The 26,571-nt window shown below is 45.7% G+C and overlaps 4 protein-coding genes across 4 annotated transcripts; 3 read left to right on the top strand and 1 right to left on the bottom strand.

Annotated features, from left to right (window-relative positions):
• Window positions 1-404: 404 nt before the first annotated feature.
• Window positions 405-3,222, bottom strand: BHQ10_005418 (uncharacterized protein; the record flags this gene model as incomplete). The annotated part of the gene is made up of 2 exons (XM_040877892.1): window positions 405-914; window positions 2,866-3,222. 2 exons carry the CDS (start codon window positions 3,220-3,222, stop codon window positions 405-407), a joined length of 867 nt encoding a protein of 288 aa, XP_040733922.1.
• A 1,409-nt stretch (window positions 3,223-4,631) lies between these two features.
• BHQ10_005417 (uncharacterized protein) lies at window positions 4,632-14,476 on the top strand (the record flags this gene model as incomplete). The annotated part of the gene is made up of 4 exons (XM_040877891.1): window positions 4,632-5,090; window positions 10,317-11,261; window positions 11,361-12,353; window positions 12,410-14,476. 4 exons carry the CDS (start codon window positions 4,632-4,634, stop codon window positions 14,474-14,476), a joined length of 4,464 nt encoding a protein of 1,487 aa, XP_040733921.1.
• A 659-nt stretch (window positions 14,477-15,135) lies between these two features.
• BHQ10_005416 (uncharacterized protein) lies at window positions 15,136-16,038 on the top strand (the record flags this gene model as incomplete). Its single annotated transcript, XM_040877890.1, has 2 exons — window positions 15,136-15,169; window positions 15,563-16,038. 2 exons carry the CDS (start codon window positions 15,136-15,138, stop codon window positions 16,036-16,038), a joined length of 510 nt encoding a protein of 169 aa, XP_040733920.1.
• A 2,886-nt stretch (window positions 16,039-18,924) lies between these two features.
• On the top strand, window positions 18,925-26,410 carry BHQ10_005415 (uncharacterized protein; the record flags this gene model as incomplete). The annotated part of the gene is made up of 6 exons (XM_040877889.1): window positions 18,925-19,770; window positions 24,828-24,936; window positions 24,994-25,186; window positions 25,238-26,100; window positions 26,172-26,262; window positions 26,335-26,410. The coding sequence occupies 6 exons, from the start codon at window positions 18,925-18,927 to the stop codon at window positions 26,408-26,410; spliced, it is 2,178 nt and encodes a 725-aa protein (XP_040733919.1).
• Window positions 26,411-26,571: the final 161 nt, after the last annotated feature.

Genomic DNA, 26,571 nt, shown 5'->3' with positions numbered 1-26,571 from the left:
GACGTGGAAAGGAATCAGATATAGAGAGAGACTGTATATCGAAATGGATGGGATATGGAAAGATGGAGCTGGTGAGATATGGAAAGTGGCGAAATGTGGAAACGGATGAGATATGAAGAGTAACAAGACATGGAATCGGACGAGACTGGAGAGAGACGAGACCGGACATGCATGAGATATGAAGAGTAACAAGACGTAGAAATGGACAAGACTGGAGAGAGATAAGACAGGAAAATGGACAAGATATGCAACGAAACAAGACGTGGAAACAGACTAGACTGGAGAGAGACAAGACAGGAAATGGACGAGATATGAAGAGTATAAGATGTGGAAAGGAACGAGACAGGAAAGGGACGAGGCGGTGCGACGAGTGATTGAGGAGAAATGCAAATAGAATCTCGTCATTAACGTGAAGTATTCTTCCGATGTTTAGCGGTTTTTTCGTGGATTTTGAACCTGTGTAGTTTACAGGTGGAGTACTTGCAAGCATCGCACTTGTATGTCATGTCTTCAAACTTAGCCGCTGGGTTAGTCCGCTTAATATGCCCAGCGCTCTTCTCGTGTGTTGCCAATCGAGACGGAAGAGTAAAGGACTTTCCGCAGGGTCCACATTTGAATACTGCCATTTTCTCGCGAGCCTGGATGCGAGACTCCACATCTCCAAGATGAGGCGTGTTCTTGATGTGCTTAATGCTCTTCTCGTGTACCATCAGATCATTCAGATGAGTAAAGGACTTTCCGCAGGGTTCACATTTGAACGCCGTTTCGTTGCGAGCCTGGATGCGAGACTCCACGTCTCCAAGATGAGGAGTGTTCTTGATATGTTTTGTGCTCTTCTCATGATACGCCAAACTAGATGGATAAGGAAAGGTCATTCCACAGGGTTCACATTTGAACTCCGTTTCGTTGTGAGCCTGGATACGAGACTCCACGTCTCCAAGATGAGTAGTGTTCTTGATATGCTTTGTGCTCTTCTTGTGTGCTGCCAATTTAGACGGAGAAACGAATGATTTCCCACAGGGTTCACACCATTGAATTGTTCTCCGACGGTAATCTCTGTTATACTGACGCAATCTGTCTCTGTTTTTCAGATAGTATTCTCTCTCATAACGACGGCATCTGTCTTTGTTTTTCCGACGGTGATCTCTATGGTAACGAACCAATCTGTCTCTGTTTTTCTGGTGGTATTCTTTCATATAATGACGGGTTCTGTCTTTTCTTATGACTGCGATGGTTTCGAGCTCTTCAGGTGAAAATTCAAGGCTGTATTCGTTAGGCCCAAATCCTTCATATAGAGGACTATGGGAGCCCAACCCAATCCATTCAAATAAGTCTCGAGACCATGGACAAATGGAATCTAAGCCATATGACTTATCAGGACGATGAAAAGCCCAAAAGATAGAGGTGAACACTGCCTCTAGAATAATGACAGCAGTACGGAATCTTGGGACTTGTCCTAGAGATGGCATTGGACACCAAGCAAGTAGACGGTGATGGACGATGGAGTACCCATTCTGACGATATTTACCAACGTAGTAGGGATATATCGTTGAAGGGTAATAGTATGACTTGATTCGACGTATAATTCCTCCACTAGATCGAGTTCCTGATCCAATATATAGACATGGACGATAGCCATTTTTCCGAAGGATGAGAGCATAGATACCCCAATGTTTTCTTGGAACACTGTCTGGAAGTGTCTCGAACCATGTCATAGGAGGCGGGTTGATAGCCTGTACGATATCGAGTAGTCCATGACAGAATGCGAAGCCCATAGAATAAAAGAGAGACGAAAAATCATATTTTGTAGGCGCCACAACCTGAAATCGGGGATTGATTGAAGCCCATGAAGACTCGATGCATTGCCAACTGACGTTAAGCATATACTCCGCGATAGTGTCAACTGCTGACATAGGGACCGACATTTCGGATAGAGAGACGATAGATAACGGACGACAGACAGCAGACAACGGACGATGGAAGACGGACAATAGACGACAAATGACGGAGAACAGAAGACGGACAATGGATGACGGAGAACAGACGACAGCAAGAGAAAACGGACAACAGACAACGACCGATAGCCGAGAGACGAGAGACGAGAAATAGCCAGAGGTGATGAGAGAGACATGAGTGAGAGACATGTTGTGTATTGCTAGACTTTGTATCCATAGGAAAGAGCGACCAAGTGGGAAGGAACGACCAGAAGGGACGGAATGACCAAAGGGGAAGGAGCAACCAAATGGGAAGGAGCAACCAAAATGGAAGAAATGACCAAAATGGAAGAAATGACCAGAAAGGAAAGAGCCATCGAGCATGATGCCATTGTGTAGAGCATGCCGAGTCCCTTTCAATATATCATGACCGCAGGAGACACGGTGTACGACATGGAAGTACTTTTCAATCCTGTAGAGATGGGGACAGCGACAGAGATGACAGTGGCGGAGTCCCTGCCTGAGCAAAGAGAACGCTCGAAAGGAGAGCAGAAGTGAGGTTTTTGAGACGCCGAAGTGAAGTGTAGTAGAGGTCAACGGAAGTGTAAAAGTGCTGTTAAGTGAGATAAAAGTAAGGTAAAAGTGAGGTAAAAGAGGACTAAATTGCTCATTCTGGGGTAGCTTTTGAGTCTTCCTAGTCTCACTTGATTGTTCACTTGAATCTCTCGACGTGAGATGTAGTAGAGTTTGAGGTATATATAAAAACGCTGTCAGGCGAGGTGAAAGTAAGATAAAAGAGGGCCAAATCGCTCGCTCTATGGTGGCCTTTGTGTCTTTCTCGTTTCAGTTGATTGTTCACTTGAGCATGTCAGCATATCATTTTGTGAAACATATGCCTCTCCGATAGCCCATTCATGGAGTTCAGACTTACGTAGAAGATACTGCCAACCCACGCGTACTGGTTTCCCACCAGATGCAGGTCTTGACGTAGCTCGTAAAGAGCAGCCGTTCCATTGCTGACCTTGTCCATGGCCGGCAACAACACATTGAACCACAGGATAGGGATCAATCGAAGATCGAGCTTCCAGCGAAGCCGCATGACCTCTTTGCGAGTATATCCCTCTCCACCCTCGAACATCTCCGCCAGCCCTGCAGCGACATCGACATCGACGTTGCGGATGCTGGCCCCATGTTGTTTGCTTCTGTCACCGACATCGTAGACTTCACCTACTTTGTTGCTGTCGGTAGGCTCAATGGAGGCCATAGGGTCCTGTGTCTTGTCGTCCATTGTTATGTCTGGGTGATGTGTACCGACTCAGCCTGCTGATTATACTGGGATCCCTTATATGCAAATCACATTGTGTATGCACAGGGTATTCCTATATTGTCTGGCGGTACAGGTCGATTGACTGATATCGAGACGAGCTTGTCAGTGGTGAGATTCATCGGACTGTCAAAGTCCGATGGGAAGCTAGTTCTCCACTGATAACGCTCAGATGTTTCCCAGCTGGATCCGGCAATATAAAGACTGCCGATACAGTGATAGGACTGTGAGACTAAAGCTAAGCGCGTGTTGCAATCAAGCTATTGCATTGATAATTGGCCCAGCGGGTTGGGGTATTGGTCTAGGCGTCATGGGATGCCCGAGTCAATTTGAGCCATGTCGGCGGCGGCCCAGGCGAAGATAAAGCTCAGGTTCTTTGTTCGACCATTGCTTAGTGCAAGTAATGGAATGAAGCAGATCAATGAGAAGTTGCCACCAAGCAACGAATCGTTGCTACTCGAAATGAAATGAACAGTGGACGTGAAGAGGAGAAGGCGTCGGCCCTGTTCGCCTCAGGCACCGAGGCCGCCAAAGCTCATCAGCCTAGCTTATCTTATCGGCTATCCCCGCTCTTTCCGTTTTGGTCCAGCCGCGTGGGTTCCTTCCTCGCCTGGTGCGTGGCTCAGTGGCTCCTTCCTCGTGCGGAGTGCTCCTGCCAACTCTCTGCCTTCCACGTAACGACAATGAGACTAATTTCGATGGATTCCAACTTCCGCCGTCTCTCTTCCTGCTGCTTCTTCCCACGAGCCACATCGGTCATTGGATTCCGAGCCGGTTGTCGCTAATGCTATCTCTCAGACAATGACGATGACTATGAATTACAGTTCTACTGACCAAACCAACCAAGCGTTGAAATCCTTGAGTCGAGACTTGCAGCCAGCCACGCGATCCGGTCACTCGGGTGATTCTGAAGACAGAAATGCACATCCTGCTAAGAGACAAAGAATCCTAGCATGCAAGAGATGTCGTCACCGAAAACAAAAAGTAGGTGCTCAACCGATATAGATTTATTGTAGGGTCTGTTATTGAATCTGACATTGATTCAAAAGTGTGATGGGGATGGCGAGGCACCATGTTCCAACTGCAGAAGGGCAAGTGAAGGTGCGTTCGTAGTCAAACCACGAAACATGCAAGATAGCTAGTTGCCAGAGATAAGAGATTAACTCGATCTTTGAATGGAAATGCAGAGTGCGAGCCTACTGAGCCCGCACTTGGCCGTGCGCATTATAAGACAGAGTGAATCTCAATCCCTATCGCAGAGGGTTTAGTTGTGGCTAACATCGAGCAGATACGTACGATCATTAGAGCAACGACTAGCTCAAGCTGAGCGTTTAATTCCTCACAATGCTCTATCTGTTCTCGAAACTACTAATATGGACCGTGATACCGAGACAAACCAACCAGTTCAGGATATATCAGACAATGCTTTGTCGCCAGCTGCATTGGCGGATGTGACCAGCCAAAACCATTTCTCCCTAAATACCGTCATTCCTGACATCGGGACTTCATATACAGGGCTTATATTGCGCGACCATGATGGCATATCATCAATTGGCGATGCATCGGCAAATCCAAATTCCTACGGTCACAGTTCACCAGCTCAAACCAACAAGTCCCACAGTTCTCACGCATCCGTCGCCATGGACTTGCGGTCTTCGGGGATTCGTCGTGTCAGTCTAGAAGACTCGCCCAATGTGTTGATAGTGCCTGATAGCAACATCAGAAATGTCATGGCCGCACTGCCCTCTGCGCAAGCTTTACCGCACAGCAATCATCAGGACGACAACTTCCTCCCCCCTCCCTCGGTGGAACGTTATCTAAGCCAATTAGCGGTATGGCCCGACGCCATACCACCGTCCGTTGAGGATCACCTTATTTACATATATTTCGATAATGCCAACTCACGATTTCCCTTTCTCCTCAGAGAATGTTTCAACACTTGGCACGCGACCTGGAAGCAACGATCGAATGATCCTAGTCATGTTGATATGTGGCAAGGCTTTTTTGTCAACATGGTATTGTACTTCCTCCTTTCCTACTCGCAATTTCATGTAATGGCTAATTCAGGGTAGCTTTTTGCAGTTGGCTTGTTGCTTGATCCGAAAAATCCCACAAGTGTGTCACATACTTCTCAGGTAAGTCATCAAAAGTGCTTCTTCTATTGATTCAACGCCTTTGACTAAGTCCTATAGAACTTTTATGACCAAGCTGTCAGCCGCTATCTACCTTTAGTACTCAAACATCCAAGCCGCCTATTACATGTCCAAGCCTATCTCATGATGTCTCTACATGCCATTTTTTCACCCTCGACGGAACAGATCGCCCTTATGATTTCGTCGACAATAAGACATTGTATTGTAGCCCAGTTTCATCTAGCCGAGGCTGAACCAGCACCCATAGATGAGGCAACACGAATTGAAATTCAAATGCGTCGCAGGGCGTTTTGGGTAGCCTATGGACTGGATCGACTGGCTTGTGGCGTCTTGCGAATTCCTCTCTCGATAGCAGATGACAACATCACTGTACCTGTAAGTCCCTTTCACTCAACATAGCGAATATAGCGAATGTAGTTAACAATATAGCTTTTTGACAACATCGACGATTCGGAATTGTTGAAAGGTTCTTCAATTCCAATGAGCCCCTCGACCTTTACATCAGTTTCGGCAGCATTACATCAAGAACGCTGTCGCACTATACAATCCGAAATCCTCAACGTTACTATGCGCTCAGACTTTTCGGCAAATTTTGACTCCCTCTCAGATTGGAGATCATATGTTCTATCGAAGCTAGAACGTTGGCGGTCTCAGCTCCAAGACGCAGCAGAAAACAATTCCAGAAGACCCACAGACTGGCGTTGGATTCTGATTGTATACAATCACTGCTTGCTTTTCCTTCACATACCCACCAAGTTGAATGTGCGCGGTCCAGCTGGAGACTGGTCGTTGCGTGCAAGCATACAGACTATTATGATTTTTCGTAAATTCCAGAGTTACAAAACGATTCCTCATCCATGGCTAGGAGTAAGCCGGCAACTAACCTTGATTCAGATCTATGCTAAGTACTGTGTTACAGCTTATCAGCCAATTCTCTGTGCTAAGACCCTGTGAAAGCCTTCCATGGATACCTTTCCCAAGGGTCACTCATAGCTATATGATCTAAATAAGATTAGAAAGTACTTTAGAGGAAATAAATATGTGTTAAAAAATAATGAATAAAATAGCGGATTTAGAGTTCCTTATAAACTATGTATAATATATGGTTTCCTTTTTTAAGTTATATTTTCCATTTTACATGTATAGTGTAACAATCTAAGAAATAAAAAGGCATATAAGACCAGGTGGTATGCCTGTCAATTACCCAGACATGAAAAACAACTAGATATAGCAGATAATTATATAAACAGGTAATATATAGAAAGATGGAAAGTAACAAAAAAGGCAGTGCAATGGATGATTGAGTAGAAATGTAAATGGAGTCTCGCTACTGACGTGAAGTGTTCTTCTGGTGCTTATTAGTTTTCTCGTGTTGTCTGAAGTCGTATAGTTTGCGGGTGAAGTACGAGCAAGCATAGCACTTGTATGGCATATCTTCAAGCTCAGCCACTGACGTAGTAAGCTTAATATGCTTTGCACTTCTTTTGTGTTGCTCTAGATGATATAATGTGATAAAGGACTTCCCACAGGGTTCACATTTGAATGCCGCCGTCTTGTCGCGAGCCTTAATGCGAGACTCCACGTCCCCAAGATGAGGTGTGTTCATGATATGCGCAATGCTCTTCTCATGTTCTACCAATCTAGATGGACGAGTGAAGGACTTTCCACAGGGTTCACATCTGGAGCCCGTCTCGTCGCGAGCCTTAATACGAGACTCCACGTCTCCAAGACACGATGTGTTCTTGATATGCCCAGTGCTCTTCTCATGCATTGTCAATTTAGATGGACAATCAAAGGACTTTCCGCATGGTCCGCATTTAAACACCGCCGTTTCGTCACGAGCCTTAATACGAGACTCCACGTCTCCAAGATGAGGAGTATTCCTAATATGCTTTGTGCTCCTCTCGTGCTCTGCCAATTTAGACAGGGAAACGAATGATTTCCCGCAAGGTTCACACACAATGCCTCGATATTGAATTTTTCTCTGGCGGTATTCTCTGTGACACTGACGTAATCTGTCTCCGTTTTTCCGACGGTAATCTCTTTCGTACTGGCGCATTCTGTCTCCGTTTTTCCGACGGTATTCTCTATGGTAATAACGCAATCTGTTTCCGTTGTTCCGACGGTATACACCTTGATAGTAACGCAAGTTGTCTCCGTTTTTTCGATAGTATTCTCTCCCGTAAAGTCGGAATCTGTCTTTGTTTCTCCGACGGTATTCTCTCCCATAAAGTCGGAATCTGTCTTTGTTTCTCCGACGCCGTATAATCGCAATCTTTTGGAGTTCCTCGGGGGGAAGTCCAAAACCGTGCTCGGTGGCCCGAACCGCCTCATTTAAAGGATTGTGACTGCATAAACCATCCCATTCAAACAAGTCTCGAGGCCATGGACAAGTGATCCCTAAGCCATATGACTTGTCACGACGACGTAAAGCCCAAAAAATGGAGGTAAATGCTGCCTCCAGAATAAGAACAGCAGCACGGAATCTAGGGACTTGTTCTGCATGTGGTACTAGACACCAAGCAAGTAGACTATGATGGATAATCGAGTATCCATTCTGAAGATATTGTCTGACATAGAAAGGAGTTGCGGTTGAAGGCCAATAGTATGATTTAACACGATGTGCAACTCCATCTGTTGCATTAGTTCCTGATCCGATATAAAAACCCGGACGACAGCCATCTTTCCGAAGGATGAGAACATAGATTCCCCAATGTTTTTTAGAAACGTCGTCTGGAAGCGTCTCGAACCACATTATCGGGGGCGGGTTGGTCGCCTGTACGATATCATATAGTCCATCACAGAATTTGAAGCCTAAAGAATGAAAAAGAGATGAGAAGTCAAGCTTTGTAGGTGCTAAGACTTGAAATTGAGGATTGATCGAAGCCCATGAAGTTTCAATGCATTGCCAGCTGACATTAAGCATATACTCCGCGATAGCATCGACTGTAAACGTAGGGACGGACATTTTGGATGAAGAGATGATAGATAACAGACGACAGACAATGAACAATGAACGAGAGACGAGATATGAGAGCGACCGACGACCAACAAGAAACAGCCAGAGGTGATGAGAGAAAAATGAGAGACAGACATTGTTGTGCGTTGCTAGACTCTGTCTCCCAAGGAAAGAGCAACCACAAGGAAAGAGCAACCACAAGAAAAGAGCAACCACAAGGAAAGGGCAGCCAAAAGGGAAAGAATGACCAAAATGGAAGAACCATCGATCATGATGACATTGTGCAGAGCATATCGAGTCCCTTTTAATATATCACAGTCGCAGGAGACAAGGTGGACGAAAGAGATATGGAAGTACCTTTTAATCCTGTAGAGATGTTTACAGCAATAGACATAATAGTGGTGGAGACCCTACCTGCAAGAAGTTATTTCTAATGAGTCTTATCTTCATCCACCTACAACTATCTATTATAGAATAGTAGCAGTATTCTAGGACTCAAGCTAGTGACGATGGTAATCTACACAGGACTTAGTTTTCTTTCCATTAATTTGTCCAAAATTGGCGATAGGAACCAGACGCCATCACAAGGCTTATTTAGAGAGGAGATTCTGAAAGTTATAGTTTCTTATTTAAGTCTAGAATTCAATGCCTAAAGCTCTACTCACTCATAGACTAATATTTCTCTAAAAAGGAGATGATCATTAGGGTTAGGGTTATCCCTTATTTTTAACACTTATTCCCCTAAACTATTTTCTAATCTTATTTAGTTCATATAGCTAGCTATGAGTGACCCTTGGGAAAGGTATCCATGGAAGGCTTTCTCAAGGGTCACTCATAGCTATATGCCTTGTTGAATGATTATGATTATGCTCAACACATAATATGTCAAAGCTCGCTCAAGGATGTTTCGAACGATGTGACATCAAGAATGGGAAGTTCCCTCGTGTTCTAACATCTTCTAGTATCGGTACGAGCAGTTCCTTGGCTTGGAGACTGAGGAAGGCTTTGCGTCTTTGGGAGCTAGCATTGATAAAATCAGCCAAGCCACGAATTTAGGAAGTATGTTAGAAAATATCGATATAAGGCTTGCTACGGCCTTGGGGATTGTATCCAAACTCGAACTACTACTACGGTTACTCCAAAACGGTAATGTTGAGGTATCGTAGGTCCTCGATCTGAACGACAGTATAAAATCTTATATGGAAGATGAGCATTATATAGACTACCTTGGAGAGGATGAAACACTCGACGACAACTTGAATAATGGCGATGATGAAACAGCCTTTAGAATTGGCAACGCGGGCGACTGGATGTGTTCATTACATAATTGATGCTGGATGAGGAAGCAGGTATACGGGCGAAGGCAAAGGCCAATCTAATATCAAGACGAGTGCTATTGACACGTCGGGAATCMCCGCTCCTGGTMCCTGCCACTCTTTATCACACAAACGACTAAGGTCACGCTTCGTTAGAACTGGTATAAGCAACATAACCAACCAACCTGGGTGTCATAGCTAGCACCCTTGGGAATAGCTTCCGAACCTTGTTCTCCATCTCACCGCCTACTCGAACCTCTGGAGGGCACTAGTGCTTTTTGACCACCTGCGACTCATCTTGGAATAACTTCACCTTTTCCCCTCCACACTACCATCTCTCATTCTTATCCTTCTCGGTATTTTATCGCACAACCAGAAAATCATATCAATTTTGGGTGTATCTACTAGTCAAGCCCGTTGAAAGATAAGGTATGTGTTTTATTTGATGAATTTCAGGTGATTTGGTGATGAAATCGGTGGTGAGATCTTTTGAAGCTGTCTGGGAGCTGTCCTGCGACCGAGTGGGTCGATACTGCGGCTCAACCATGGATGGCTTTCCCAAGGCTCGACTAGCGTGCCAAGCGGCATGGCTTTTTGCAAACCTAACCAAGCTAACTATATATGTATTAGTGGGACTCCATGGCCAGAGCCAAGCGGGGCAAACCCGGCAAGGGTAACCCCAAGTCGCGGGAAACGAGGTCCGTCTCCGAGGAGTCCGAGTCTCCGCCAACCACACCTACTCCAGCCCCAAAACCCGCCGCCAAACATGCACTATCCGATAGAGAAACATCCCCTCAACCGAAGCGCACCAAGCTACCAGATGGGAGTGACCGGGCGAGTGCAACAAAGCCCGGTTCTAGTTCTGTTGATGCCCTCTTGGCGGGCAAGGCAGATGAATCGGCAAGTGACTTTGACACGGAGGATGACAGCGATGATGGAGAGCAGACGGAGGAACAGGTCAAGGCAGTCAACGACAAAATCAAAAAAGTTACTAAGAGTGTCAAAAACTTGGCTGAATTGCGGGGTTTACTACTCCAGCTACCTCCCAACCGCCTTCTAGGCCAACTCAAGTCTTGGACCGCAATCGTCGCAGCCACGCCAAATGTGGGCAGTTTGGATACTCTGAAAATATGGCTGCAGAGCGAACTATTCAAACCTCATGTTCTGTACCTGTTGAAAGGATATATCCTGCCACAGGAGGTAGACCCCAAACCCCGGACTCGTGGCGATGATTTCGATACTGTTATGTTCGTTATTAAGCAAACAGGACGCCACAAGAACCGAAGTTTGCACAAGGCTACCGTTGACCGATCTACCTGGGAGTACTGTGACTGGGCGGCGTCAGCCTTAGCTCGCGTTTTCGAAGCGAATGAATCTGACTGCGATGGGCTTTTCGAAGGATCAAATGTGTCGGAACCACGAAAATACGTCATCTATTTTGCAGCCATCCGTCAGGCATTGAACGACGCGTCCAAGTCTCGCCGATCTCGCTTCTGGAGCATAATGGCAATCACATCTGAAGAGAAGAGAGAATTATTGACTATAAAGCCAGCATTAGCCAGTACAGTTGATGAGGTGAGTACATAGACCCTGGGAATGCCTTCCATGGATACTATTCCCAGGGGTCCCCTTTTCTTTACCTTAATATTACAGACAACTGACTTCGCTGTTTAGCATTATGAGGCCCGTGCTGAGGAGCGGACATTGGTGGTGGATGCGAAAGACAAGCTCACGAAAATGAGCCCTATGGAGAAACAGGAGATGGCGAAGAAGGCCAAGGCTGATCGCAAGTCTATGGCTAAGTCAAGTATCGTGAAAGAAGCTCCCAATTCTACTGAATTGGAGGACAAGACAGACGATGCACAACAGATCGAGAATCTTCTACTCGTTGCCAGTGATCAATGGAAAGAGGAATTAAGGCAGACAAGCTTGGCTTGGAAAGAGTTGAAGCGGACTGCCAATGACTTCGACCTCAAAGATCCCTACTGGGCCGACCTCTTCCTCAAGAAAGCTCTTGATGAGTTAGATGGTGTCGTGCCTGATGATGACGTAGAGGTTCCCTACACACCCGATCGCAGTTTGACCTTGGCTCCGACCATGGGCCCGCAGGTGCTAGGTATTTCACTGGAGGAACCCTTGGACCCCAAGACATTGCTTCTGCCACAAACCCCCCAAAAGTCTCACAGGGATCTGTTTCTGGGAACACGAGCGAACGCGACTCCGGTGAAACGTCTTAATGAAGTGACGGACGATGGAGCGGGCATGTACAACAATTTGGCTACTTTCCTTGATGAGCGAAAGTTGTGGAATGCCGAATTGAAGGCCGCAGACTTCAATGGGGACAACAAACCGGTCAATACGGCAGCGGTATTGATCGAGCCCAATGAAAAGATGCTTGAGGACCTGGCCCAAGTCGATAAAGCCCTTGACAACCAGAAACTCCAGCGTGAGGACTTAGCAAAGGCCAAGAAAACCTTTCACATTGACGAGAATGCAGACAAATTCAATGTGTCAGGCATGAAAATCAGTAAAGCGCCAACCGACTGGCAGCTATTGGCTGCTAACGCGATGTACGACACCTACAAGGATCCGAAACTAACTGGAATGCTGATCGCAGATGACGTGGGCCTTGGGAAAACCTGGGTTACTATGACCTTTCTACTCAAGGTAAGACCCCGTGGAAGGTATCCCCAAGGCTTCTTCTCTATGCTGATATTCTCTAGATTTTCAAGAAGATAGAAGGCCCTATACTGGTTGTGGTACCACCGCATCTCATTGACCAATGGGCCGACGAGCTCTATGATACTACGTCCGTCTTCAAAATATTCGTATACTATGGTGATGGACGGGAAAAGACTAGCAAGGCAGACATTCAGCTGGTTGAAAAATTGACCCGCACGCATGATATTTTCTCCAGCAAGATTCCCGGCAGTAACATTGTCATCACATCATACCAAACGTTAGTCCAACGTAATGGTCTCAAATTGCAACGCGCTTGGATGGTTGGGAAGGGTTATCCGGTAGATCCGCGGGAACATATTCTGCCTGCACCTGATCTCCGCTGGAATCGTTGTCTAACGGGCAAGTTCGGGGTTATGGTTCTCGACGAGGTGCATCAGATAAGGAATACTGATACGCAGACTTTTAAAACCCTGGAGTCTATGCGAGGTGATTACAATGTCCTCCTGTCTGCCACGCCATCGTTTAATCACCTGGATGATGTCAAAGGCATGCTGTCCTTCCTCCTCAACCCAGAGAACGACAACTTGTGGGACGAGTTGGCCCCTCCAGAAGACTATGATCCGTTTGCAGGTGATGCAGACCCAAAGTTTCAGCCTCTTTTGTTCACCAAGCGTGGGTTGAACCAGTGGGTGTGGAAGAAAAGGAGTTTAGAAGCCGCAGTCGCTCTCCTGCCAATCTGGTTCAAGACCGTCATCAGGCGCACCGTCAATTCTCAAATTCCATTTGATGGTGGCAAGCGCGTCGGTGAAAACATCCCACCTGCCATCCGCCGAGTGGTGACATGCCGGTTCACTGCCCAAGAGCAGCGCCAATACAATCTTTTCGCTGCACCTCCCTTGGCCAATTTGGTCGAACGCACCAAGGGCGGAGGTTGTGTTTGGCGTATGGATCAGTACCGTATGCTTACTTTGCTTAACATTTGGCTCGGCACGCAGTATATCCACCAGAGTTTGGTCGCCAAGAAAGCCGCTAACCTGGCGGTTAGGCTCGATAATGATGCATCTCTCGGAAAATTGCTTGCCCACCGAGTCTTGCAAGGGTCAGTAGAAGTTTTTGAAGAACGGATCGAAGCGGCGAAGACCAAGGGAGAAGACACTATGGACCTTGAGGAAGGCATCCCCAAGGTCCCTAAACATGCTAAGGGTCTGGATCGCTTTGCTGCCTTGACCACCATACTCCATGGCGCTCCGAAACTCCGGGAGTTGATGAAGCGCATTCGTCTGGAAGTGTTTCACCTACAGGAGAAGTCCATCGTGTGGTGTTCAAACCCGGGTCAACAGTTCCTAGCCGCCGCGGTCCTGAATTTGGCCAATGTTTCCTGTAAGGTCTACCATGCCGATTTGACTAGTTCCCAGCGTCGCGACCTGCTTACAGCCTTCAATACTACGGACGAGCCAATGGTCTTGGTCTGCTCTTATTACGTTAATAGTGCGGGCTCTAATATGCAACACAAGTGTCGAAATGTTCATTTGTTATGTACTCCGATGGGAATGCCCATCGCAGCACAAGCGATTGGCCGTGTACGTCGACTTGGACAGAAGGAGACCGTGAAAGTCTATGAGTACCATCTTGAAAAGTCGTTCGACCAGCACATGATATGCAATAACATTTCGAAGGCGATGCCTGCCCTCGCCCTATCGCTCAACGATACCAACTGGAAACTTCACTTGGATCCGAAGACCGGTGGTGGTGTGACAATGGAACCCCGTCTGCTGAATCGGGACGGTACTATCTCTGAGTTGGATAAAGTGTGGTTCCCATACCTTCATAGCCACGATTACGTTACACCAGAGACATTCCTCACGTTGCTACTATGTGCCCAGTCAGACTCGAAGGCATTCATTCGTCCTATCGATCAGGTTCCTGATGCCATTGGCCAATTTGTCGACCAGTTCAGAGCGGATCAATTCCCGGAACCTTGTAAGACAGTGTCTGACGTCTATGCACTTCCTCGGGATGAACTAGCAGCCTGGTTGCAGACCGTCGCAACTCCTGTTGCAGACAATATCCTAGAGGAACCAGCAAAAAATCTCGATGATCTGGTGTGATTTCGTTCATTCGTTTCGTCAGTAAGATATCTTGTGGATACCTTCCACAGGGTTACATTTCTCACTTCTTTTGTGCGACAGTCTCATTCCATTTCTCTTCGCAGCCAAGACCCTAAGTGCTAAAATTAGATAGGATGGCTAGAATAGACATAATGCATTAGAGATTTTACAGACATAATACACGTGTAAATCGGTTCGATTTAATTGCATCGAACTATTCCACCAGGTAGAAAGAAACAACAAATTGATACAATTCCCTTTCAGTCCACTTATATTTAGCGGTTTAGGATACTCATCCCAGAAATCCTCGGTCATCACCAACCCGTCAATAGCGGAAATATATGGATATTTGTAAGGGCCTAGTAAGGCATGGTGACAGCTCTGTGATATTATAGTGGGCTGTCATCTCGCGAAAAAGTTAGTACATGTGTGATCATTACGAGATTTAACATATGATAGATCTCTATAATATAATGATGAAACTACATGTAACGCTACAGTTAAGCCTCTAATAGATGACAGTGTTATTACGAGGATTTTTTATATTTCTAGTAATAATGCAACGTATCTTACGTGTAAATATAAATATGGATTATAGCTATGAGACGCGTTGACACTCCTAAATGTACCCAACACTCAACACTACATCCAACACCACCATGTCTAACACCATGTCCACCACTAATCTCGTACGTATGTAGGCTTTGTAGGCTCAATGTAGATTGTAGGCCTATATTCATACGTGAGCGCGTGTCAACTGGATTGGGAGGGTAGGGGGATTCGCGCGCACCAAATTCGACACTAGAATGAGGCCTCGTACGTGAGCACGCGCGGAGATTCACGCACCTGGTTCAACCCCTAAAGGCCTCGTACGTGGGCTTAGATTTATAGATAAGTGCATATCAATAAAAAGTAGAATTCGTACACCAAATTTGAACACCAAATTTTGAACACCAAATCGAGGTCTTGTACGTGAGGTTTGTGTAGTGCGCAGGTGCGCGCTTGTTTAGCAAATAGACGCGCATTGTTTGTGGGCCACTCCACCTAAGTACCGAAGCGATACATACAATTCCAAACGGGTATTAGAGGCAATCCGCGCTTGTTCCAACAATATCCTGATAATGGCTGAGCGGTGGGAGCGGGCTCAGGATCTTTTGGATGTATTCGAGGTTCTAGCAACAGAGGTACCTCTAGTAGAGACATTGGACAGTCACGGCGGACGTGCAATTAACCGTATCAGCAGCGACGCAGCAGATGATATACGTGGAAAACTGATCAACGTCAAGTCCATGGTACTCAACCGCGAAATTATTCGCATGATACAGGAGATAATTACGGAGGATCTTCCTGAGGCTGGCGACAATACAACGATTGAAACGTTCGCAAGCCTCGGTGACAAGGTCAATCTCGACCAACCTTTCTCGAACAACAGCAATACCCCTTCATATCAATTCCCGAGTTTATATTTTTCGAGTAATCCGTCGTCTAGCGAGATAGGGACGCTTTTGATGGGACAGACCCTTGACTTTTCGGGCACCATTCCTGATTACGATGTTTATTAGACAGCATACTGGTATAAATTTCCAGTAGAGATTGACGACGGATCTTGCACGCCTTATCGCGAGGCTCGCGAGATCTCAAGATTCATATATACAGCAGCAGCTAACTCGCATGATATTTCAACTTGACATTACATTGTATCTTCGAGAATAAATCTCGAAAACAAACGCCCAACAAGCAAACCATCGTGCTCCAAGGAGGCCCTCGTGATGGATTCTTCATACAATTTCTGGCCAAAAAGACCATTTGTTTGTTTTGACACCAGAATTTCGCGAATCACCTCTTCATTGAATTCAGGGTGCCCTTGGAAGGAGATGAAATTACCACGTTGGTACATGCCTTGTACGGCACAACGAGGCGTAGACCCCAGATTCTCAACACCCGGTGGACACAAAGCAACGATATCTTGGTGTGAGAATTGGAGGTTCTATACAAGTACCGTAAAAATTAGCGTATAGATACGGTTTCGGATGGGAATGAATCCGTACTAATTGATCCTTCCCAAGCAGAGCTTTTCCGGCAGGAGTCAGCTCAACGGCCAACACCGCCGTCTCCCAGCCCATATCATTCAATTGAACAGGCACATTTAGCGCGCGACCAATGATCTGATGCCCAAAACAGACTCCTATCACCTTTATATGCGGCGTTTGTAGTGCAGAAGTTATGACGGAAACAAGTTTATTAATCCATGGGACATCCAAATATGCCGAGTGCTCTTGTCACCACATCATTAACACGGCCCTAACCATTAGACGGATGAACAGAAAACTTACTTGACCCCGTAATCAGAATAACATCTACCTCATTCAATTCAGGATACTCGGCCTCTTCATGATCAACCTGATATTTTGTGAATGTAATCCTCTTTTCCGTAGCAGAGATTTTGGGGGTCTGTTGTGCAGAGAATAGAGCTTCAAACATTCCGCCGTAAGTGCCGTAGCGCTCTTTCGCGAGGGGAAGTGGTGTGCCGCATTCGAAGATTGCGAGGCGGACTGTTAAGGGATAGTCTGATGGATCGATGGAGCCCATTCTATTTCTCAGGTTGGTTTTTATGGTGTATATGAGATGGTCAAGTTGCACGACTTTCAAAGTAGATGTTGCTCTTCAACCCTGGAGAGTTATAGCTGTCTATCTTCCGGATGACTCAACGCACGACAATTATGAGTTAATTGGATTCAACTATGTTTTAGATAAGTATATTTAGTCTATATCTACCCTAGCTAGCTGCCAAATTCTTGCAGGCGTCCTCCCAGATCCCCGCCGATGATGATAAGCTTCTCGGACTATAGACTCCGATGGACGTCCGCCGAAACAATCGATCGATAACGACTGGACTTTTGATATTGCGATAATAATTGAGGTCATGAATGGCTCCCAATATCTATACAGATAGCAGGTGTTTTCACATGATGGTTGTAATTCAACAACCAGGATACAATGGATTGACTGACTTTGAGAACCTAGATAGGTAGGTCCATGCGGTGGTGTAGGGTCATAAAAGGTTCCCATGACCATGACTGGAGCGACGGTTCATGCCAATAGAAAAGCTTATTTACATGTCTGAAAATTTAAAACAAGAATATTATTGTCGACTTGACTCTTTTGTACCTATCATACGTAGGAAGAATATCCGTGTTCTACTCATATATAGCCCTACATGTTCTATTCTAGCACAGCCATTGCTGTTTAAAAAAAACACTAAACTATTGTGAATATACCATTTCTTCTGACGAAAGATTGCATTATTTCTAAGCCTCTTCTAGCATTACCTATTTATCTGTTAAATTAGAAGACTATAAACCTTCAAACCTCGAAAACTTCATTCCTCACAAATCATCACCGACCACAGGACAACTGGAGTCGTGAGTCCAAGCCTCATTTTGGATCCTAGCGTAGGGTATGAGGAGTAGTTGGACGGGCTCTCTACTGGAACTCTATTATGAATTCATAGTACTTTGTTAAGCGTTGTACAGCTCTGCATTAACCACCCAGTACCATTGGGAGGGCTAGAAGAGCTCGTATTCTCTTCTGATGTAGGGAGTATTGCCTCTATAAAAGCCTATCTTAAAATTAAGTCTATTCCGCTAATATCTATTGAAAGTTGTCTCTTATATTTGTGTTTTATAGTAAGATTATCCTTCTTACGTCATCACTTTAAGAACGTAATGATATTTAATGGAGTTTCTTCCCTGCTGACAGTCTCTTTGGATAAGGGCATTGTGATGGAGTGCTACAGTTTTATTTTCGTCAATGTGTATTTCGTATAATCAGCACTCCAAATACATCAAACTTTGAATCTTATTCACAAATTGAGAAGTATAGAAAGAAAAGAAAAGATAGCTACTAGACCACTCCCATTTGTATAAATTTCTCTAAGCTAGAAATCGTGATACGGATTTGGCCTCCGATTCCGATGACCCCGCAACGATAGCTCAAGTACGACATTCTATGTATTCCAGTATATGTCTATAGGTATTGTTTCATCCACTGGTACGTGGATGGACTCTCACGAGTCCTAAGAACTATCAGCATAGGGTATGCGGGGTCACGGGAAACGTCACTCGCCTTATCAGAAAGCTTCTCCTCACGCTGTCGGACTTCGGACGCGCTAGGAGTCTTGACAGTCCGATATATCCACCATCGGATGGTCAGTCATTCTTATCGTCTGGAATGATATTGGTCAATGTTGATCGCATGTTGATACGATGGACATTTTGAAACAATGGATTCAACATAGCGATACGGACCATGGCCCCGATGATTGCGTCGAAGGGGCGTGGTACTATCCGGAAAAATGAAACAATAGGTCGGAAATCAAAAACGTCTTGAATAATAGTCTTAACATGAAGTTGATAGGAATCATCAAGAATAACAACAATAAAATCGAAATGGCAATTGAAGAAACAGGTCCTCAACCGCACATCAACCTCCAAAGAGGCTGGCCGTCTCCTCGTCTTCTACCGGCCAAAGCACTCCTCGCAGCTGCAGAGGGAGTCTTGTCATTCCCCTCTCGAGCAACAGATGCCTTGCTTTATGGCCCTAACATTGGAGATCCAGCTCTCCGAAAAGGCGTCGCAGAATGGCTCTCACGATTGTATTGCTTACGCTCACCACCAAGCACAAATCCAGAAGCTTCACAGCCGGAACCAATCACCTCAGAGCGTATTTGCATTACAAACGGTGCATCGGGAAATCTTGCTGCCATTTTGTCTGCTTTCACGGATCCGGTGTATACCCGTCGTATATGGATGGTTGAGCCGACGTACTTTCTAGCTTGCACAATCTTTGACGACGCTGGCTTCCAGGGACGCTTGACCGGCGTGCCAGAGGATGATGACGGTGTGGACGTAGAGTTTCTGAGAGCACGAATCAGTGAGGTCGATCAAAAAGCTGATAAACCGGGCGCGACTGCGGAAGAGGTCACTTTCAAGAACTCACCTCAATACACCAAGCTGTACCGACATGTCATCTACCTCGTTCCCACATTCAGCAATCCGAGTGCGAAGACGTACACGAGCGCGCGACGAGAGGCTCTGGTTAGATTGGCACGAGAGGTGGATGCACTGATCGTTACGGATGATTGCTATGATTTCTTATCATGGACAGTCCAGGAGCAGGAAAGCAAAGGTGTCAACGGAAACTCAAAATCCTCTTCTGTGCCAACCCCTCCACCACCCAGATTGGTTGATGTTGACAATTCACTGCCCGGAGGAGATCTAAAATGGGGGAACGCCGTAAGCAATGGCTCATTTTCAAAAGTGCTTGGACCCGGAATGCGATGTGGTTGGGCTGAGGCGACGCCGGAATTTATCAAGCGTTTGAATCAAGTGCAAGTCATATCAAATCAGAACCAAAAAAGAAAAATATACTGATATTGTGTTTGTGAACAGTGGAGCAACTCTTTCCGGTGGTGCACCAGGTCAATTCTCGTCGACACTGATCGAACATGTTCTGCGGACAGGCAAAATGGAAGAGCATATACGAGAAGTGCTAGTACCAACATACAAAGCTCGCTGTGCAATCATTCAACAGGCAATTAAAAATTACCTCGGTCCATTAGGCGTGAAAATTGATATTGGACGAGCTTATAATCTGCCAAATGATACAGAGCAGGTCATGGGAGGTTTTTTTATCTATATCACGTTTCCCGAGGGTGTAGCCGCGGACAATATTGCTGCCGTTGCGTTAAAAGATTATAATGTTAGATTTCTTGCTTCAGGAGCTATGCGGGTCAGGGGTAGTAAGAAGAGCCGCAATGAGGTACTGTTGAGTAGAGGTGCGAGGCTTTGTTGGGCATGGGAGGAAGAAGACATGCTTGTTGAAGGTGTGAAAAGGATAGCTAGTGTGTTAAAAGAGAGGTTCTCTCTTGTCTAAGTTTGGTTTGGTAGTGTCAAACCCTTAACTAGGTAGTCAGAATACTACATGTTCAGACTTCTGTCTCCTGTACGTCAAAACTAATAAAATAGTTGACTCAGTTCTCTTGTAAAATATTACCTCGACAAGAATATTGGTAACATCTAAGGCCCAACCAACTGGATGTTTGAAGGATGACCACTAATATCAAGCAACAATCAACGACTGCATCAACCGTTGCCGATAGTTCCCGATAAACATCATCAAAATTTGCTACCCAGGCAACAAATGCAAATCAAGCACATCATCTTGTCCACTCGAATGCATGTACATCTGCCCATCACCAGAGTGCATGCCCGCAATGTCAACCTCAAAGGGAGCGGTGAGAACATCCACGATGAATCAGCCGGTATCCGGTGACGAGGCTACATTTGTCGTTTCTATCTGGCCATGGTCATACACTCATTTTCTTGTTGATTTGCGTCTCTGTTTGGCTGTATGAAGATTGCACAACATGAAGCATGTTTCTAGTAGAGTCACGGGTGCCCACAAGATGCTACATTATCAAGTAAAAGATATAGCTGTCCAATGCTGTCGTCCTGTCAGGTATGACAGGAATTAATTCATAGTGGAGATACGGGGGCATTGCGTCTGAGGATCCGCTCCATGAGTCAGTCGAGGTCTTAGTTTGTGCGTTGCTATGGGCCAGAGGTTCGATCAGATTTTCTGATCAACCTCCCCAACACGGCAGTCAAATTAATGACTCTAGTTTCAATACACCTTGAAAATCGAGGTTATGGAATATTCTAGATGAAGTGGTTCCATGTTGCTGATCTGAAGACGGCCTCTCCCTCCCATTGTGCTTTATCATAATCCCATATGACGGTTTTGACTACAATGTACAGTAAGAACATAGACAATGGAGTTCTTATCTAAAGTCTCCAAGAATAAATATCATTGCTATGATGGTCATTTGGTGTTCTCTGTACGTTCGAGGCCATCGAGGTTAGGGTTGAGTAACAGATTATAAAAGCGCACAGACTTTCTACATTCCCTAGCTACGCCTCATCTCTATCTTCAACCTAGGATTCCTAGTTCATCTGCTACATAATCAATTTTATTTCCATGTGTCTACAAATGATACGCTGTTGAGCTCGCGGACACTTGTAAAGTAAATATGCATACCCTTACACCGACTTTGTATACCAAAGTTCTAAATCTGCATGGCCAAGCGCACCAGACGAAATAGGAATACTATCAAAATTATCTAGCGTTGGTGATGAACACAATGGTGCAGAAAGTTGAACTAATCTATAAATATATTAGAGATTCTGCGTTGTAAACCGGCGCTGGCAAAATGGACAACAGCCACATTACCTGATTCGGTATCCTATGTATATATGGATGATATAAGTCTAACATTTATCAGAATTCTCCAGGATGATCTTACGCTTCTTCAAATCAAGCAACATTCCCAGTAATCGACTAGCCTCTGTGCTGCCGTTTAGCCGTAGACAGTTAGTCCTAATATCAACTTGGTTTGAAATCTTGAACCTGGGCTTGGAAGAAAAGGAGCAGATGGCATGCCAGGCCGCTATAGACCCTGCCTAGTACACGCCTTAGCGTGATCAATTGTCGAAAACCGATCGTTGCTTTGATGTTGCGTGGCCAATGCAGGGCCCTTAACTAGTCCTGACTAGTAGTAGGTGGTGGGAATGAAAGAGACAGGTCATAAACGCTACTGAAAACATGCTGCAGCACCTGTCGCACTTTTCGGATTTCTCCATTTCTGCTTGTCTGTAGACGAATGGCTGCTGAGAGAATTATCTAATCCAGCTTAATTGTGAAATTTTTTTGTTATGAGCGGTTCTTTTTGGAGAAAATTTTCCGAGAAGAGTGTCTTCTTGGTCGCGTATTCTTTACGCGATATCAACAAAGTACATGGCAGGTCTTGTGTAACTGTTTCGAGAGGACGCGCAGATAATTAACTTATATTGGCAGTCTACAAGGTTAATGCCAATCTATACAAGTCCCGAATCCCTGTCGCTCAGTTCACTAACCGACTAGGGTATCCCTGTATGCTTCTCGAGTTAGTTAGCCCGGGAGAGATATGCGATCTACCGACTTTTTGGCGTGTTGGTCTGAATGTTGGTTTGCTGGTTAGTTCTGCATTAAACGATTGTCCTTTGCTAACGCTTCTTCTGACAGATCGGCCGAGACTCTTTCAGTTCGCAGACATGGTCCCATCTAGAAGATGGTGGGAAGATTAAATGGAATCCCAGATTTCTCTTCCATTAGCAAGCAAGATCCTGTTCATGCATTGCTTCTTAGGAGGATACGGTCCGCATGATGATTTCGTCTTGGAGAAAGAACTAGAAACGAACTAGGACGAACAGATTGGAGCTGATAGGGGGCAAAAGACATGTCAAATGCATTCGAATATGTTTGTCTCTTTATCCACTATGTCTATTTTCCTACTGTCAATACAAACGGTGTGTAAACAGCGCCAACAGCTAAATGATACCCAGAGTTGTAAAAATATCTAGGCATGTGAAGATCTCAATTCTGACCAGGACGCCTTGTCTTACTTGCTTGAACGTAGAATACAGCAGAAATTTATCTCCGTACAAACATCGCAACAAACAAGAGAAATCCCCGGAGTCAGAGTCCACGTGGTCTGGTTTCACAATCACATTCTCGAATACGATGGAGTAACAATAATTGGAAGTTATTGCTCCGACAGGCCAGTGAGAACCATCTACGAACCCCAAAGTCCTACGTATCATGTGGCATAGGCACATCGCCAAGTTCGCAAAAGAAAAGAAATACTCCAAGAAAGGTGACAAATATGAAACGGTACCTGCGTATACATCAACACGGGAGCGAATATCCAATGTTCATCATCAGATATGTCAAACAGGTGGCTTCACCCAGAGAATGACTAGCGTCGATGGTCATGTAATACTACGTTGGTGTATTATCTTCACAGATCGGTTGACTAAGATCTATGTACCAGAACCCGGGAGAAAGGGAAAAAGCAACGTAAGAAAAAGCAATATGTCAAACAGACGGTACGGTACGTACCTACGCCGTGCAGGGTTTAATGGGGATTTAGGAAGCCATTCCGAATCACCCCGGCTGAAACCGCCCCTCTTCGGGGCTCCAAACAGGAAAGATACCCTGTTCGAACAAAAGCAATCAAATGATTAGGGACAATTCTTTTCAGCTCTAGAGAGCGAATACTCCGATTCCTATAAAGATATCATGGCTGTACATCTTCCCCAGAAAGGGCCACTGTACGCTCACCGGTCGCTCGCTGTCTGCGTTGGAGTTCTACTTAGGGCTAACACAGGCAACGAATGGGGGTCGATTAGGGTGACCACCTGGACCAACATCTCAATCACTATTAGGGGAAAAAGCAAAAGAGACCAATGACAAAGCAGTTATGAAGCCGCCAAGAAATCTCATCCTCACCGTTTAGATGTCTATAACTGTACGAGGCTGCAGCTGCAGATTGAGGCCCAGCGAAATGGATGGATGATTGGCGAGTTACAGGCCTCTTGTTTTGATCCCATCTATGCGCTCTTGCATTTTTCTTTTCTTTTTTCTTTCTACCAGGAATTAAAATTCATCTTTACTTTTTTCCTGCTAGTCCCACTATCCCTCGGGCCTTTCAGCACGGAAATGGTCCTATTTGACCATGACAACGGCCGGTGAATGTCAACCCGCTTTACTTGCAGTAAGAAAAAGTGGCGGATGCGCGACAAATTGAAGTATATGCAGAAATCACGCCTGTTTTGTGGGACCATTGCTTCTCTGTCAAGTTCTGTAACATGGTTATAGTTCCTTTGACTTGATTTTTGACAAGGTTTATATATTTGTTTCTAGTACCGGATTATCTGGAGTGCATGATTCAGAAAATAGCATCTACCTTAAGCCACAATATCTGCGCTAGGATTTTAACGCATGGAACTGGTCTGCCTCTAGTTCTAAGGTTCTTTTGGGATCATCTGCTTGAATCTTTGTGATCTGAATGACATCACTGCTCGAGTCAAGAGGTCAGTTGTCTTGATATATAGAAGGTGGATAAACTCGCATATCAAAGGCTGATATCTCCAAGGATCCTGAAAGGCTCATGCACCATTGATTGATACTTCATTTCTCAGTGTGAAATACCTTTTGAATTTGACTGAGAAAGCGCTCACTTCAACCTTGTCTACTATACATGCCACTTAATGATCTCAAAAATGCACACGACCACTTCCCCTCCCCACGAAAGAGGTCGTCGGGGACATCGATCGGGCGAAGAGGAGTTCGTGCTCTATTTACAGGGGGTGAGCATATCGCAGAGTTTATGGCCGGTGGTTTATGCTAACTCAAGGGCTCGAAGATACCTCCACATTGTAGATGGCAAGAACTGAAAGACTTTGTCCGCCAGACTGCGCTTCATATCAGACAAGCAGTTGTTTACGATGATCAACACGGATATCCCACGGGACTGGGTCAGATTATAGTCAAGAATGAAGAAGAGGCATGGCGAACATATCGTGAGTCCTTAACCCAAAGTCCTACTACCACCCTACCAGCTACTGATAAGTGGATAGGAAAGCTTTCGGCAACGGGATGGGATGGGCATCCCCTGACTGTGACTCTGGCCAGAGCTAGTTCCCCGACGAGACCGATTGCTGGTCCTACGAAAAGTCCTCCGTCCTCGGGCCATACAGTGGCGTATGGAGGAAAATTTGCAAGGCACTCAGTTGCAGGAACTCCAACGCCGGAATCGCCAGTTACCACAGAGTAAGTTATGCCTCATCGTGCCTTTTTGATGTCCGGTCTAATATGTCAAAGACCCATCAGATCGCATTCAATAGCATCAGGCACCTTATACCCGCAGTACATACCGCCATGCACGCCAACGGGTCACAGCGATGGAACCATTCAGGGATTCTCGCCATTGGTAGAGTCTCCAGGGGGATACGGACATCATCACCATCAACATGCACCAACTGGATGGAATATGCAGCCCGATGGATTGGGAATGCTCACTTTCTCGCCGCCGGGAATGAGCATGTTTCCTCCGCCATTTGAACAGCAACAGATCGAGTATTCATATTACGTCCCATACTCACATCCGATGCAGATCCCGGTGCGTGGTCAGCCGATGTATGCAGAGACAGGATACCATGAATTTCAGCAGCAGCAGCAAGCGCCGTCGGTCTTTTTCGGTCAGTATCCACCAACGGGAAATCAGTACTACCAGCACCAACAACACCAGGGTTATCACGTCTACGCGGGGTATGAATCACGAAAACACAGCCTGCATTCTAGCAGTACATCTGATGTATACCCGAACACGGCCGTAACAGCATCATATAACAATAATGGAGGCATGCTTCCGCACCAAACACTACCCCAAGGCATCCGCCACATAATAATCGACAATATCTGCCCCGGCGTCGACGTCCAAATCCTCCAAGACCATTTCCGTGACGCTGGAAAAATGCTCGATTGCAAGATCATTCGATATAATAACCACGAGAATGGGAACGAAGCTAGATATAACGAGCTCAGTTACCCAGGCCAGTGCTACGCAACAGCCACCTTCTCAACGGTCGAGGAAGCCGAGAGAGCGGTTGGTATGTATAATGGTTCTGATCTGGGCGGAAGTAGGGTTGTGGTTCGGTTGGATACAGAGTGGGATCCCTCAAATAGTATGAACGAGGATGGGAATGGGAATGGGAATGGTGATGGAGGAGGTGAAAGTGATTGGTCGAGATCGCAGTCGTATTCGTTGTCGTTTACGACTTCGTCGAATGCGCTGTTGGCATCGTCCGTGTCATCGTCGACGGCGACGTCTTTGGGAACCTTTTCCGGTATGTCCAACCCGCAACGTTCGCAACATGTCATTGAGCGAAGGATCGTTACTGATCAATGTCTTTCATCAGAATCCGCAACCTCCCAACTATCAAACATTCCCACGACGAACAAGGCTTATTACCGGCACCACCAGCACCGCGATAGAAGAGACTCCGGAAAAGAGATATTCAAACCCAATACCCGCCCATTCCTTCCTTCTCGAAGTGGTAGTCATTCAGATTGCGTGGATGACTCATCTTCAAGATCCGTATCACCAACATCCGGAGAACGGGATGGAGGGAGTAAAGAAGAAGAAAAGCCCCGGA

The sequence above is a fragment of the Talaromyces amestolkiae genome (assembly GCF_001896365.1).
Source record: "Talaromyces amestolkiae strain CIB chromosome Unknown scaffold9.1, whole genome shotgun sequence".
Taxonomy (NCBI): Eukaryota; Fungi; Ascomycota; class Eurotiomycetes; order Eurotiales; family Trichocomaceae; genus Talaromyces; species Talaromyces amestolkiae.
The sequence above is the reverse complement of the archived record's forward strand: the minus strand, read 5'-3'. Positions and strand labels throughout refer to the sequence as shown.